Here is a 17,902-nt window from a genome sequence, read left to right as displayed (position 1 = left end):
AATAAAGATGATAATCACATGGGGACAAAAGGAGAAAAGTATCCCTTAAACCATTGATCAAAACAAGAAATCTATCAGTGAAAAAATGTCGCCGAATCGTAGATAAAGTACGTTTACAGGACCCACTGAACAGATTCCACAGGACGAACTTCCGTCTCTCTTAATCAACGCAGTAGTGTCTGGCACTAACCGCTGAAAACACAGCAAGACAATTTCCAATACATATTGAAGTTTAATGCATTCAAATATTCAAATCATAAAAATTCATAGACACTCAGATGATGAAAGAATTCACTTATAAACACAAGACGCAAAAAACCCCCCCCCCAAAAATAATCATTGCTTTCAAGTAGGAAGAGAACTTATAATTTATTTGTCAAAACGAAACACGTGAAAGCGTTTGTTTTCAGCCTTGGACACAAGAGAATTAACAGATCTATCAAAGAAGTACTGATGGGGGGAAATTCACAATAAATAAAAAGGGAAGTAAAAGCAAACCATTAGACCGGTTCTTTCTCTTGGAATATATAGATACTCCCCTATCTTGAACCACTTTGAGCCCCTGTTCTCGTGAGCCTTACACAGAACCCATTCACCCGAGCTCCCCTAGGCAAACCAAAGAGTCTACATAACAAGAGGGTCCACTCCTCTCTGATAGCCAATTAAAAAAGTGTCCTCAAAATTCGGTGGCGCCCTCTTCACAAATGCGCATCCTTTGCGAACAGAGTTACCCTTCTTGTGTTTAAAAAATCAAAGTGAAACTAACAAGTCTTTGAATAAATAAGAATTCAAATTTCGGAAGAAAGCTTTTTAAAATGGTTACGCTGACAGAAAACTTCTTCAGGAAGAAGGGGTGACTGTTTTCTTCGTTTAATTTGACTTCAGAATGAAAGGCGAGAATTTAAAAAATCTAAAACTTAGTAAAACTTCGCACTGAACGAACCCGACCAGCTGATGAACAGCAGTCGATCTGCGCATGCAAGGGCTATTCCTATTCTTCTTCTGGAGAAACGAAAGAGAGCTTCAAAACAGATCGCAGTGCCATCTGAAGCAAAGAGCGGACTTCCGGCGGACACTTTTTTTGGCTGAGTGCACCATCTTGTTATGTACCATCTTTGGGCAAACTGCCAGATTTACACTGCCCCTCACTGACGCTAGTGGCCTGTGCTGTGAGGGAAAAGGTAGACCACACTCAACTTCATTGGGTTTACATCATCATCATCACCATCACCAAGTAATAACTCTGATAAGACATCAGCGACCATGGTTTGCTAATCTCGGCTTTGATGCTCTCAAAAACCATAGATACACCATCATGGCCTTTCCCCCTTCACTCACCCGTTACCTACTCCAGCACACAACTTCTCAACTATAACATGATCTTTAGCTTGGGTTCTGAATCACAATAATATAATAATAATAGTAGGTAAAATAGTCAATGGGCATATGGCTGCTACCATGCAAAACTATCAAAGACAGGGATATACTCACACAACAAAACAACAAAAGTACTTTCTGCCAACAAAACAACAAAAGTACTTTCTGCCAACAAAAAAACAAACAAAATCTTTTGAAAAAACAAAACACACCCCTAATTCATGAGAATGGGGAAACTGTTCATCCTCACACATACGAGTTTTGAAAACAAAAGAGATGAAGCCAAAGCAGAGAGAGAGAGGGAGATTATAGAATACAAATGTTACAGGTGGCAGTATGGTACAGGTAATGCTAAAGTGAATGTGTAACACACGAGGAATAAGTACAAGTGATCATCTACTATACACAGATTGAAAGAAACAAAAAAAACTTTCTGCAGACCAACCAACAACACAACCCCCCCCCCTCTCCCTCCAACAAACAAACAACACCCCAAGAAAAAACAAAACAACCCCAAAGCCAGACCACAAATGTCTTATAAAGCAAAAACAGAATAACAAAAGACCCTTTAAAAAACCAACAACAGTGTTGACACCCCCTCCCCCCCAACCACTATCCCCAGTCAGCTGCACATATTATATTTAGAAATGAGATAGCGCACTGTATAAAGCACAAATATATCATTGATGCACACCGACATTTCCACATCTCAGCATCTATATCAATATATCTAATGCCAATGGTTTCTTCAAAGCAGCACCCCCCATTTCCACCCCAAAAAGCAAGCCTATCACATAATTAAATAAAAACAATTTGTGTAACATCCCTCAGAAAAAACTGAACTATGATAGGAAATATTATCCAAATGAAAATTAAAAACACAAAACAGGAAGAGAAAAAAAAAAAGACAGCTGAAAAAGCTAAAAATGCAAATCACAAAGTGATAAACATTCAATAAATATACACTTTTAAAATGTTATTATTTCACATTTTTCTCAATCCATTGTTTTTCTCCTTATCTTCAAGAGCTTTGGGAACTTCACACATAAAACTGTACACATATTCACACATTAATGGTCAATTACATGCGGCGTATGTGTATGTATGTACATGTTTACTGAATAAGGTCAAACAAAAAATCAGTTGCCCCTGGCTCCTAATGTTTTTTTTCTGGGAGGGGTGGGGGGAGGAGGGCTGGGGCAATCAGGATGGGTTTTTTTTTTAACCTTTCCTACTACCCGTCCCACACCTCCCCCATCCCCATATCACTTGGAAAATAAGGCTGTTTATCGCCACTTCACTGAAAGTTCTGTCACTGTTTTTGATATATCTACGAAACAAGGTACACAAGCTATTCTCTCCCTTGAAACCACAGCTATTTCAAAAGGACTAGAACATGGAAACAAATGACGCTAAACAAACAAACCAAATAAGACTAAAGAATGATCAATGAATATTATGTTTGGGGGGAAAAAAAAACTATGAGCATGAATCAATGTCTACTACCAGGCACACCTCGGAGTCAGCGCAAGTTTTCCTGGAACAGAGCGCTAAACTAGAAGGAACAAGCAGAAGAAACAGTAGAAGTTTTGCTGTTGTTTTTTAAATTCCAGAGGACAGTGCTCTAAAAGAAACTTGCAGTAGAAGTAGTAGTAGTTTTTATTCCAGTGGGTAGTAGTGATAGCCCTTCCTTTCCTATGAACAATTTTGTTGAGCTTTCACAGAAAAAAATCATTGAAACAAAAAAAAATTTTTTAAAAAGGTAAATAAATATCCGAAAGAGTACCAAGTGAACAATCACAAAACTCCCTGGTCGCGATTTTCTGAGACAAAACGGGACATTGATGAGCATCCCATTTTCAGAGATATATAAAACAACACAAATGACAGCAGCTCGCTTTCTACATCCAACACAACACTCTAATAATACGCTCTCCTTGTCTGGTCTGTGCTTGAAAGCAACATACACACACATACATACACACACACCCGGGCTGTGGTAAGAGGAGTGCCTGCACATAGAGAGGCTGTCAGGTGTGTGACTGGGGAACAAAAGCCGACAGAAACACAGCAGGAAGGGGAAGCCATTACACCAGCCCCCCATCTCTTCACATCAAAATAAATATTCAATCAGCACTAGCAAACTCCATGGTGAGTGCTCCTGGTGGCCCAAAGCACAGCGGACTTTTGCCTAAAAGTGCTGGAAATTTCAGAATACTAATGAAAAGCAAATTTAAATTGACCCCCCCCCCCCCCCCCCCCGTAAAGGACAATTTCAAATTCATTTGCTTTTCTCCTTTTGCTTCCTTCCTTCCACAATAAAAGTTGCTTCGATCTGAAAAAGCACATCTACGAGCATACAGTTGATTGTTTTGAGTTACTTCACGATAATGACAGGGAAGGTACAAAAAGAAGGCTCACAAAGTTTTCCTTCAATATTGCAGAAGAAGAAAAAAAACCTTCTCTTAGCTTCCAGTTCTCACAGTCAAAGCAGCGCAAAAGTAAAATATCAGCCCCAAAGGAAGTGAAGAAAACTCGAAGACGTCGACACTCAACTCAAACTCATTTTTATCACCAACACCTGCAGCAGACACACTCACAAGCAAAAACCATCGCAGACTCACAGGCACACATACAAACCAAAGGACACACACACACACACAGGTTCTCTTCTTCATTTCGCACCAACTCACTCACACACATATACGCACACGACATCTGTACGTGTTTACATGTTTGTTCCAAACCGTTTCTTGGTCTTAGATGTTGACAGAACATTGAATAATGGTAAAAATAGCTTATCTTAAAAGTGCACTGATTAGCTGTAGAAGACTTCTCTAACAATGAGCCGAGTTTACAAGAGCACACATTTCTTTTTCTTGGGTGGCTCTGGGGGTTCTAGCGCTGCCAGGATAGCCTCATCAAACACGTTCTTCAGACCTCTCTGGAAGGACAAAAACAAAACAAAACAAAGTTTGAGTGAAGAGAGCAACAAACATCCATCATTCCTGAGTTGAGATATTTCACAGAAGGGATAGAAATCAAAACAGTGCTGAAAAAAAAAAAAGGATAGAAAGATCATTAGTAAAAAAAAACAATTAGAAAGAGTAATGCAGTGCTTAAGACACAAAAATTTCGAAAAGGAAGGCAAAAGAGGCAGTGGTAGACTAGGAATGACAAGCTTACAAAACTTGAACATATGGCGGATGAAGAAATCACCAGGATATTACAGGTGGGTTGTTTTTTTTTTAAGAGCTTCTGAGCATCAAAATGAGCGGCATACCATGATTATCAGTGCCTAGTTTTTTAAGCTTTAGTAACAGTTTTACGACACTTGTAACACAATAAGGTTATATAAGCGCAGAAGATCAGAGGTGTTACAAGAGTGTAACAAACATAAAATTGGAGGAGAGATCAGGATGAAAGATGTTTGATACGAAAGAAGGAGCAAACAACACCAGAGCACCCGCCAACCACCCATATGCCTAGTTTAGGTCTGGCATTTGAAGAAGAGATGGAAAAGGAGAATTTTCAGGTAGAAGAAAAAGAGGAACAGGAAAAAAAAGAAAACAAATAGAAGAAGGAGGAAAAGATGAAGACAGACAAAAACTGACCTGGTTGACAGCAGAAGAAGATAAGACATGCAGACAGACAAAACTTACCTGGTTGACAGACAGGAGGTGAAGGAGGAAGAAGACGGACAGACAGAAAACCTGACCTGATTGACCACAGAGGAGGAGGAAGAAGACAGAGTAACTAAAACTAACCTGGTTGAGAGTGGAGGAGGAGAGGAAAGAGGAGAAGAAAGAAAAAAGACAAGACAAAAACCGACCAGATTGACATCAGAGGAGGAGGAGGGGGAAGAAGAAGGAGGAGGAGAGAAGAGTAGGAGGAGTAGGAGGACGAGGACGAGGAAAACAGACAAGACAAAAACTGACCTGGTTGAGGGCGGAGCACTCGACGTACTTGACCGCCCTGAGCTCGCGGGCCAGACGCTCCCCGTGGTCGGCGGTGATGGGCTTCTGTTTGTTCTTGGCCAGCTTCTCCACCGTGGGCGTGTCGTCGCGCAGATCAATCTGTGTCCCCACCAGCAGGAACGGCGTGCGCTGACAGTGATGTGTGATCTCCGGAACCCACTGCAACCCCAAACATTCAATTTGAGTAAAGAGATATTTTGATTTTTTTTTTAATGCAGGTGTTTTAACGCAAATGAAAAAAAAATTTTGGCAAGAATTTTAAGGCACTTGCAACAAAATAAGGTCAACACATTTAAGATAATTTAAAAGGCCGGCTTGTGTTTGGGCTAACTGGGGCTGAGAGGGATGCAATATCACAGAACAAAGAACGAGGTACTTGATAAAAATTTCTCCCCACGAGGATCAAACTCAGGCCTCCTATGCGCTACAGCGAAGCATTCAACTGCTACACCACAGATGTCGATAAAGAGATGTCCATGTTTATTTGATTGTTGAGAAATAAGAGAAATTTATCAAGTCGTTTTTAGATGTTTGTTAGGGTACAAAAAAGTTAGCTGATTTGTCTTTTCGTATAAGAGCCATTGCCAAAACGTGGGGAAAAACATATACATCTTATATTAGTGTGCATAAAATGTGATGCATTACTATTTATTCCTCCAAAACTTATACACATGTCAAATATAGAATGTAGAACCTCCATTAGCAGTTTCAGACCCCGTGTCAGCTTTACAATCTTGAGTTTGTAAATTTTCTGCCAAAAATGTTCGTTTTTTTTAGTGATTCCTGGACTGTCATTTTGAGCACACCAATGATAACTTCCAAGAAGGTCCAAAATTTAGTATTTTTGAGTGGGTTTTTTTTTTACTATGCTATTTGTCATCCAGAAAGATTCACTTGCTCAAAAAATCTGTTTATTTGTTTGCAAAAAACGAATAATTCGGATCACTTGTGCGTTTGTCGTGTCGTCTTGGACTAGGTGTTTCAGAAAACCCATTATTTTTCAGTAGAATCACCATAGCTGGTTATATCTTTTTGCTTTTCGTCGTTTATTAAATACTTCAAAAGATGTGATGCGCGAAAGGAACATCGGGTTCCTACATCTACGATTTCGGTCGGCTGTTTAACATTCGCCGTGATCATCGTCACTTTGCGATGTAGCGGAAGTCCGAATCTTAACCCACTTTTGTTTTGAACGGATCATCAACAGTCTCTCTTGCCCTTTTTAACTCCCAGTGGAGCACAGGCCATCAACAGCATTACTCCAGCGAAGCCTGTCCTGAGCATCCTTTTCTATCTGTTTCCATGATGTCCCCGCTTTTTCAATCAACAGTGCCCGGATATAATTGTTTTCTCGAGTGACTTCCCTTACCCGCTTCCCCAGGACAGCGGAAGCAACAGCGGAAAGAGAAAAACGAAAGTAGTCATTGCCATCAGCGTCCGGTCACGCACAAGAATCTTACGTTGAATGTGACGTACTGGACTGCTTTGCGTGTTTTTAGGCTACCCTGTTGAATATTTTCGTGACATTGCAGTGTTTACATTGGATTCCTGGAACAATAGTGTGATGTGTGAACAGACTTCGAGAGATGGGTCATTTCTGTGGTTATAGATTAAGCTTTTGTGCTTAGTGATGACGTTTGGGGTGTCGTCATGCAGCCGTACAAGACTAACGTACTAGAAATTACACTGTCCTAAGAGCAAACATTTTTTATGTCATGTGTGCTCTCTTTACCCAAACAACACGGCGTCCGAAATTCCGTCTCAGCGATCTTTTAGTTAGTCCGGGCCCCCCCCCGGTAGGCCATAAATTAGCGGCAGGTGACCTGCAATTTCACGCGTCAAGTCGGGGATTGACCGGGGTCAACTCGTGCACAGTGCTGTCCTATCTTGTCCTTATCAGAACGCGTTTCTTCCCCTAATTTCATGAGCCGTAAAATGATGCTCACTCTACCCCTAGAATCTATTTCTTCACCAATTCCGCTTCGTCTACGTCTTCTTGATATCTTGTGAAAGTTTCAACAGTTTTCATTGATTCGTTTGGGAATAATAAAAGTTTTAAATTGTGAGTGTTAAGTGATCGGAAGCGCCGTTAATAATGTGATCTCTTCAAATTTAATTACAAATCATTCGAGAATGGAACGATGGTCTTTATTTCTGTTTGCGCGGTGTGATAGCCATCAAATCATATTTTCTAATGATGTGAATTTTGTTTTTCCAGCACTTTGCGGTGACTGGCAATCAGTTAGTGAATTGTGTTCCTAAGTAAAAATCGTTAAACTGCAATGGGTCAGTCACACATATGAGAGGCATAGAGTCTCTGAATGAACTTTGTCGTGTGTGTTGGCGTTTAAATTTAACTGTCAAACAAAAAAAGTGCAGAAAGCCCCGATTATGTAAGACAAAGGCAGGAGATATTCTCTTGGTTTATGGGATTGATGTGAGGGACGAAAATGAACAGTCGTATTCCGCTAACATTTGTGTCAAGTGTTTTACCGCGATTTCAACTATCAAATGGAGATAGGGTGTTACGTCACGTCAATTCATGCCGCAAAAAAGCAGTTGACACCAGTAGGAACATGTGGTGTGCGTTTGACAATAGCATAAATGTGAATTCCTTCTCCGTTTTGTCGGTACCGCTTAGGTGGCTGCATACAAAGATCCATTTCAAGCTAACATCGTAAAACACCCCAAGCATACCTCCCCCCATCCCCATGTATGCAAGGAACTAACAAACAATTTATACAGAAACAAGAAAATACTCCCCCGAAACTGCAAAAATTGAGAAGGCAAGTGGACTGGAAGCAATATTCAATCTTCTCAATGAAAGATTTAGCCATGTTCACACTGCAATATCACATCTGAAACCGTCAAACAATTTTCACTTCCAGAAATCTCCGTAGCAATCGACAATTACATGTCCGCATTCAGACGCTATTTCCCCGCAAAGTTATCCCAAAGCCACACATATCATAGCAACACTGTATTCCACACATACAACAACACATGTTTGCTCTCGGGCTTTTAGGAGAACAGGACACAGAAAGCAGCAACCAAGCGATCTCAAAACTGGAAGCCAGAGCACGGAGGATCTCAAACCAGATAGACATAATGCGTTTTATTTTTTGTGTCGCATCTCCTGCAAATAGCCCCCTCATTGCGTACTACTGGATATGTTTAGAAAGAAAAATTGTATAAATTTATAGTTTTATTCTGTACATGTTCATTTTGTGAAAAGAAATCGGTGCTGTATATTGAAGATACATCAGTATATCATTATTCAGGAGGATACACAATCCATTGGATACAAAAAGTCATAAATGCAGGGAAGCGTTTTGGCTATCATGCTCATGACAAGTTTCATGTTCGTGCTGGAAACAAAATTTTGAGTGAGTCAATTTCTAAACACATTTTCCTGTCTTACGTGGCAGTTTTGTAAATATTTATCGTTAGGCTTATAAGTTATTAGCCATTCAATATGTGTTTGTTGTTTTGACTAACTATAAATAGACATACATTTTAAGAGCATCTAACTCAAAAACGTGAGCAGCCATGGTATTGCTATTTCGTACCAATAAAGAGGTTTAGTTGCTTTCTCTAAAAACCAAACTTGTGTTCACGTATATTTTTTGTTTGTGTAAGACGATAAAACATGTGTTGAAAAATTAATTTCACCGGCTACCGACGCAGGTAGCGGGAGGGCGGGTTAGTGACCTCTGGGTGACCGGCCCGCCGTGACCCGGTCAATCCATCGCCGATCCAACTAAAAGAGCGCTGTCTGTACGCCGTGACAAATAAACAAACACGTCCTTGTTTATCTGTCTAACTCAAAAGTACACATTTGTTCTTGGTTGGCATGATATGTCTTTTTCCAATACATTGTGCCATCATTGTTTTGTACAAGTAATATTTGTCATCATTGCTAATATCAATAAGTTTTCAACATATATTTCATACATGCAAGATTCATTTAGAAGCAAAAATATGCCTTTGACCTGCGTATCTCATAGTGCAAATTTGTTCTTTGTACGCATGATTTTACCTTTTCCCAGTATGTTTTGTCATCACTGTTAAGTACGAGTATTGTTTTGTTATAGTAAGCAACATAATTGTGATTGTCCACAGTCTTTGATATGACCTGATATCTGTTTCAAAGCAAAAGAAACCTCTCCTGGTTTTTCTTATATTCTTAAAGTGCGCATTTCTCTCTGAAGACATGACTTTGTCTTTTCCAGGACATTGTGTCATCATTGTTATGTACAAATCATGTTTGTCATCACTGTTATGTACAAGCCAGCCCTATTGGTTTTGTGCTTTTGCCTCTTACTTGTTTTAAAATTGTTTTACACGTGTGTTTTTCTGGTGCTGAGGTTTTGATAACTGTATTTGTACAGCCTTTCACTATTGAGTTGTGTTGTCATTAATAATGCCTAATGTGTATCCTTTCTTGTACATAACAATGATGACATGTTGTGTGCACTGCGTCATTGTTACAATGTTTATCATTCATATTACCATTATGAATGGAGTTCATAATGCACAAAGTCTTTGTTTACTAAACAAATAGAATTTTAAGTCTATATTTTGCCGTGCAGCTTATCTGTTCTTGTCATCAGTGTTACATACAAGAAATACAGTGGAAGCCAAACCAATAGCCCCATATCTCCAAAACCCTACATCTCCTTGCTCTGATACTCTAGGAATATGAGCACTAAATGTCAATCTGTGACTGACAGAAAAGGGAGTCAAATTAGTAAGAAAAAATATTTTGCACCACTGAGTCTCAAGGGAGTCTCACGTATTGGCAATTGCTCACAAAGAGAAGCACATTGACACAATAATGATTATTATGAACAGGGGCCAAAAGCAATTAACAAAACAGAAATAAGAAATGAAAAAAAATGTGAAAGAAAAAGAACAAATAAAAGCACCCTCGTACTGTCCCCAGAATGGAAGAGAAAAACCAGAAGAAGCTGAATTTGAAAAAAACAAAATGCAAATTGTACAAAATACAACTCCTGATCAACCAAATTTATCCTTGACCTTTGCCAAAGACGAGACATGTTGCTACAGACCACATACAAGGCAAAAGTAGAGAGATAAGGACAATAGATGTTTGATAGAAAAGAAGGAACAAACCCTACCAAAGTACCCGCCAACGACCCACGGACAAGCAGGAAGAATGATGATGAAAATAAGAAGAAAAAAGTCTCAAGAATGGAAAAAAAAAAAAAAGATACATAAATAAAACCTTTGAAACAAACTTCTTGTATCACAAAAGATCCACCATTCCTCGAGGTTCCCCAGCTTGGGTGACCAAGGAGTTTCCTCAAACAACCCCCTCCCCTCTAAACATGAAGGATGGACCTACCTTTTCCCTGACATTCTCGAAGGAGGACGGGGTGACCACGGAGAAGCAGACGAGGAAGACGTCCGTCTGAGGGTAGCTGAGTGGACGTAGCCTGTCGTAGTCCTCCTGACCCGCGGTATCAAACAGGCCCAGGGTGTAGGGCTCTCCCCCGATCATCACGGTCACCGCATAGTTGTCAAACACCTGCACACACACACACACACACAAATGGTTGGATTCGTTTGTTTGTTTGAGTAAAGAGAAGCACATCAGCACAACAGTGGTCACTGCTGGGAAAAGGTCAGACAAACAGAAACAACAGAAGGAAAGGGAACAATTCTCTCAATGTGTAGGATCAGGAAAAAATTAGTAGTTAGTTCAAATTAACATACACTTAGCAACCCATGTCACTTTGGCGGTGTTGAAAAGGATTTAAAATAAATTTTTAGTAGAGGGTTTTACGGCGCTCGCAACTGCATAAGGTCATATGAGCGCCAAGGGGTGGGTGTCAACAGAGAAGTCTTTACAGGGAATCAGACTGACTCTGTTCACCTCTCTAGCTTCAACAGCACAAGGTCTGCTTCGACTATCAAGGCACCAGGAAATAGCAGGTCACAAGAGTGTGACAAACATACAAAAGAAGTAGAGGAAAATGACAACAGTAAAAATTATTTATTTTTATTATAGTAGAGGGTTTTACGGCACTCGCAACTGCATAAGGTCATATGAGCGCCAAGGGGTGGGTGTCAACAGAAAAGTCTTTACAGGGAATCGGACCCACTCTGCCCACCTCTCTAGCTTCAACAGCACAAGGTCTGCTTCAACTATCAAGGCACCCCGGAAAAAGCAGGTCACAAGAGAGTGACAAACATACAAAAGAAGAGAGGAAAATGACAATAGTAAGGATCAGGAAAGAGAAAGCAGCAGTTCCCTGTTGTAGATCAGGCAGTTATGAGCGTGACATGAATCAGCCCATTTTCTTCTGCACTTGAATGAGAAATGTCCCCCCTTTGGGAATGGCCTAAAGACACTACAGTCGGTGGCACTGCCTTGGGGGGGGGGATAGTAAGTATAGTAAGGATTAGGAAAGAAAAAGCAGCAGTTCCCTGTTGTAGATAAGGTACAGTTATGAGCCTGACATGATAAATCAGCCCATTTACAATTCTACTGAGCTTGAACGAGAAATTTCCCCCGTTTGGGAATGGCCTGAAGACACTACAGTCAGTGGCACCGCCTTGGTGGGTTGAAAAGGACTTTTAATGTAAAGTTCATGATTATGAATAAATAACAGCCATAGACAAACCCTACAAAAAGTGTATGCATATATGTGGGTAATAGATTTTACGCCCCCAATGACAAAATTTTTAAATTATTATTTACGAGGCCAGCTTCCCGTTTCAATCCTGCCAATCAGGGCAAATCCAGGCTGAGTGGGACAAAACACCCCAGCAGACAGACGTAGATTCTCAATACATACAAATAACCCCCATCTTCTGCGTGCGACAGCGAAGAGACTAATCACGGGCTAGGTTTGGGCAAGAGAAAGCTACCCTGTGGGAGCTGGAATGTCCACGTAATCCACTTAAACTTTAAGACATGACTTCCACCCCCAAAAGACGGTCATTGTCATTTCCTCCATGACACACACACGGTGTGTTTCAGGCAAAACAATCAAGAGCAATGACCTGATATCAATGACACACTTCGGGCTGCCTGACATTCAAGGCACAGAAAACACGACCAATTGACCCACATTCTTGACCTCCCTGAGAGACAAGTGCATGAAAGGATTTGTCAACGATGGTGACGTATGTGTTAGAAGTGGGACAAACATTCGGCTGGCACATTTCCACACTATGAAACTGCACCACCACTTCCTTCTTTACTCCTTATCGAAACAATCGCTTACATTTCATGCCCTTTTGGAGATGCAATCAATATCGCTTGGGAGACAATGGCAGCACTACTTCTTTCTCTACTCGCTTTCAAAATGACTGCTCACATTTCACTCCCCTTTAACTTAAACTGATTTAGCCCGCAGATAATTTTGACTCCAGATGCAAATAATTTGGGGCTGCTTTGTGACCTTACGAGTGGTCTCTCTAAAAGTTAGAGAAATATCTAAACTTGTTAAAACTCTATGAGTGGCATTTAGAAATGTTAAGAATAAAAAATACTATTCAATGACAACAGAAAAAAGGGGCTAAAATGTAAGTGGTCAGGAAAAAAGAAGAGCGAAAAGTGATGTGAAGAAAGGGAGCAATAAAATAAGAGTCGCTCTGAGCTGCTCTGCGTCAAAACACAGGAGACAGCTAGCCACTGTGAGCAGCGCTGCGGGCTGAATCAGTGAATAAAAATGCTATCAATATCATTTAGGAGACAAACTGCTTTAAACCTGACTTTAGTTTTAGTAAGAGTTTTACGGCAACACAATAAGGTCATTATAAAAGTGCAGAAGATTAGAGGGGTTACAAGAGAGTAGTAACAAACACAAAAAAAAAAAGAAAGAGGGTAGATAGAGACGATAGATGTTCGATTGAAAAGAAAGAGCAAACCACACCAGAGCACCCGCCAACCACCCACTTTAAACCTGACTGCCAGGGCCAGCTTGGAATGAGTGAGATATACCATCCCACAGGAACAGCAGACACATGGGACAAAATAACTTCCCATGTGGGAATCAAAGCACTTTAATTGACTTGCTGATGTTTGACTGGTGGCCTTTAGAATCTATGGGTCTATGACATTCTGTTCTTTTAAAATTTCAAATTCTTGACTTCAAATTATCATCAAAGCAATACTTCAATGGATCAGTGTCAAGTGATTGATAAAGGAAGCTAAAACGATCAATTAAAAAAACCAAAAGGTCCAAAGTCACAGTCTCCTTGTCACCAATCACAGCAAAAATCACTCAACACAAAGGAAACATCAAAAAGGAGAATAAGGATTACAATAACATCAGCTCTACCTTTTCTCTATTACAAAATGAGAACAAAATACAATAATTTACCCCCCCCAAATTTAATCTACAGGAAAGTGAAATTCAGTGTTAAAGTTTTGACATTCACATACAATCTGAATAATCATGATTAATAACCAGATGTATCTTTGAAACCACAACCACCATAGCACAGTGGACAAACATCTGACAATAGTGTCTGGACATGCTCTGTGATGGATTTGACGATGCCTCCAAAAATGCAGGCGTGGCACTAAACTTGAGAAAAATATTCTTGAAAGACCAACACTAAATAAAATAAACAAACTATCATCCGTCACATTGTTGACAAACAAGACATAAAAATCAATGACATATTTTCCCTTTTCAAAACAATTGGCAGACGTTGAAGCAATAAGAAGAAACAAAAAAAAACAAAGTACTTACTGTTGGCACATATTCTGAAGGAAATTTATTTGTGGTGTATGAAATGAGAAGGCAGGTTTTTCCGACTGCCCCATCCCCCACAACCACACACTTTATGGTTTGCATTGCACCAGATCACCTGGATGGAAAAATTAGAAAAAATTATGAGATTTTTATAGACGCAACAAAAAAGTTACCTCCCACTTATCATACGTTTACCAACCCTTCAGAAAATTTTATCACAAAAAAAGCTCTTTATTATATTATGGTAGTTCTTACTGGACATTTATAATCCATGGACAGGTTGATTTGAAAAACCGTAGACATTTTGATTGCTTTCTGCTACTTAATTTTCCGATCAACACAAGAACAAAAAAATTCAACAGGGTACTAAATTAGTCACTGGGAAATGAAAATCTCATCTTTTGAAAAATGTATAATAGAAAGCTCACTGGATTTATTTTGTGATCTCTTTCTGATGGGAATCACAATTTATTTGAAAATTACAAACACAATATTAATCTGAAAAATTCACTTGCTTTTATTATAACTAATTTGAAGGCCTATTCCCTGTTCTGCAGCAGCAAGTTGAAAATATATGCATGCATTCATTAGTATTTTCATTATAATGATGGTGGTTTTCAAGCTGCTAGCATGTATTGCCCACCACTAAGTTCAGAAAATAATATGAGCCTGTGCCAGAACCACAGCATTTTACAGTCTGTGATGCAGTACTGTTTTGTACTCTTATAGAAAATATATTTATATCTGTTGTGACAAATATGATTATATGCGTTGTTGATATAATAAATGCTGCAGGAGCAGCACAAAAAGCAAAAGGTTTTTAATTGTTTTATTCTTCTATCTTAAAAATGATTCATACTCATGTCATAAATTAGCTTATTATAATGTCAGTATACAACTTAAAATATAAAAGCGCATTATACAAATCACTATCACGACACGCATGCAGTATTGCATATAGACCTTCTAAGTCATTTTGGCAACTTTTGAGATACCTCTGTATGCAATGCTGTCCGCGAACAGTGGTGCTTCAAAAAAAAAAAGCTGGAAAAGAGAACTGTTTTGGTCAGGCTTTCTGACACGCACACTATGATGACATGTTACATCAAATATCATAAAATAGGATTGCAATTTTCTTTTTCTTTTTTAAAAGCTTGATATTGGCGTAAATAGAGTAAAAAGTAGTAGAGATACCGGTCAAACTTTAACTTTAAACAGATCGGTGTTCTTCAAATTTTATCACTAGTAGAGATTTCCTCTATACAAGTCAGAATCCCGAAGCCCAAAGTGACCATCTAACATCTTAACTTCTGACAAAATATTCACTTTGCTGAGGTAATTACACATGATAATGAAAATAACACCAATTAACTACATATCATATATTCATAGCATTGAAACTGAAATTAAGTTGTTTTTAATGTTTGACCTCTAGCTGTGACATGTTAAGGGGTGTCAGGTTCTGGCAAAGGCTCATAAAGATTTGACATCAGGATACAGTTGTATAAGCCAAGCAGTTTTTAAAGCACTCAAGTATTTTTTGTAGCTGTTCTATTCCAAGTAGGTTTGTTACATAACTGTACACACATTACACAGGGGTTGAATGAAGTAAAGTAGGCTTGAGACCTCTGGGCTTTATATTATATTCCCCCATAAATAGATGCACTATCTAAGAAGAGCAACATTCGCATATTTCAACACCTTTTCCACTTGATAATGGAATTTCTCTTCTAGTCAAGGCTAGGGACACCAAAAGTAGAAACCACATCCATGAGATACCCTCTATATATTCCTTTGATCTGGATATTGGCAGGATAAAAACACAACACGACAGGAACTGTGACACCACATAACATTTGATAAACACCAAAGTACTTCTTCAAAAAAATCCAAATAAATGTGAGGCAGCGTGATGAAATCAGGCGCTTGTCAAAATAATGAAAGTGAAAAAAATTGGCATTTTTCAGTAGGTTCAGGAATTTTTATCGAATATTTTGGCTCAACACCTTTCATACCCATTAAAGAACACATTTCTGTGGGGATTTTACTGCGAGACATTTATCAAAGGCACACAACACGTAAATTTTCAGTTTTCATGGTTCTCAGCCTAAGAAAATTTAACTATTTACCCTGGCGGCCATTTTCTCACTAATTTTACCTCTGAAACTAGGCGACACTCACCACTTTCAATCGCCAATAACTCGACGTGTATCCAAAATAAATGGATACTTTTTTCATCAAATGCAAAACAAATGGACAGACTTAAAAGATGATACACCACAATAACTCCATGTATGCCCAAAAATTGACGAGCACCTGATTCCATCGCATCATGACACAATTGCAGATCGAACAATTTATAATGTCAATGATGAAACTGGGAATTCTGCGGATAACTTTCATCAAGCATTGCATTATATTAGTGTTGTTGAAATAGGGACCGATAATATTCACCAAGGCATGGACTAGCCTAAAAGTCGAGTGCAAAACAGCAACTCGTGTAACCAGTTGCTGGTGGGTCATTGCACGTCAATTTCTGAGTCACAGATGACACCTCCAGGTTTGGTCAGTGTTGAAAAAGCAAAAAGCTACAGCACAGTGTTGTCTTTATTGCATAAAAAATGAAAAACTAGATTCTAGTACACTAACATAGCACAGATTAGCAGCAACATTTCATTGGGCTTAAAAAGGCTATATGGCCCATGGCTCAGGATCTTCCAGTTCAAGCAGACACACACCACAAAAATTAGCTAATTAAAGGTGAGGGCTCTGTAAGCAAAAACCCAATAGTTCAGATCAGGACAGTCAGACAAGTTCAACAAACTCATGCTCATACAGACTGATAAGGATCAAAGTCATTATAATCATTTGAAATTGTATTATTCAATGATTAGCCAAGTGAATTTGAGGATGAAGATTGGAGGGGGCAGAACTAGAAGAGCCCCCCTGATGTGATAAGAAGGGTAGGAACAACGTGCAAACTATGCGATGCTTATGTGAAGACGAAGATTGAATTGATGCCATTCATTATTCATAAAAAATGAAGCAATTAGGGTCCCCAGCATCGTATCAATTTCATGAACGAAGTTCTTAGTCATGTCAAAGGCACACCCATCTTCCTGCCTGGAAAGTCTCTCTGCTCTGACTCTGGTGTCACAGGTACTGTCACATTTCATTATCTCACAGGCTCATCAAACGGGTTTTGACAGACTGAAACTTTGTAAGACAATAATGGGGATTAAAAGTGTACTCATCCCAGCTATTCAACTTAAAAAATTGTAAAATTAAAAGGACAGCCCAAGTGCGGAAGTGATTATTTTATCCTGGATGTAAGACGTGATAGAAGTCAGCCATTTTGGTTGGTCTGACATGGTCACTTGTGGATTTTTTTCTGGTTAACCTTAAAAGGCTGGAGAATTTTAGCAGAAATTCAAACGAAAGAAGTGATCCCAATAAAACATGACAACTTCCCATTCGTGTACTTACAATGAATAACAATATCAAACGAGAAAATCCCGAAGTCCAGGCAAGTTTGAAGATCCTCTGCTATGCCGGAAGGAAAGATTGGTTTATAACCTGTGCGCAGTCGCACTTTGCGCAGGTTTGAGTTCGACCAAGCATCACGCGAAAAAGGCCCTTCCAATTAGTTGTCTACAATTATGTTTCACCGTCCCATTTTTAAAGAGCGGAATGGGGAGCTGAACATAAGCAATTACAGTAATGTTCCATATCAGAATAAAGGACGTCTTTTCACTCTCAACTTAGTTAATTTTTAACATAGTTTTGTCAGACAATTTTCAACACTCTTAAATT

At 39.2% G+C, this 17,902-nt stretch overlaps 1 protein-coding gene across 1 annotated transcript; it reads right to left on the bottom strand.

Moving 5' to 3' along the window:
* Positions 1-3,191: 3,191 nt before the first annotated feature.
* LOC100533306 (Cdc42) lies at positions 3,192-17,618 on the bottom strand (the record flags this gene model as incomplete). The annotated part of the gene is given in 5 exon segments (NM_001204604.1): positions 3,192-4,321; positions 5,316-5,513; positions 10,723-10,905; positions 14,087-14,204; positions 17,576-17,618. Coding segments are annotated over 4 exon segments (576 nt in total).
* Positions 17,619-17,902: the final 284 nt, after the last annotated feature.

This window comes from Aplysia californica, unplaced genomic scaffold (genome assembly GCF_000002075.1).
Source record: "Aplysia californica isolate F4 #8 unplaced genomic scaffold, AplCal3.0 scaffold00432, whole genome shotgun sequence".
In the NCBI taxonomy this organism is placed as follows: domain Eukaryota; kingdom Metazoa; phylum Mollusca; class Gastropoda; order Aplysiida; family Aplysiidae; genus Aplysia; species Aplysia californica.
The sequence above is the reverse complement of the archived record's forward strand: the minus strand, read 5'-3'. Positions and strand labels throughout refer to the sequence as shown.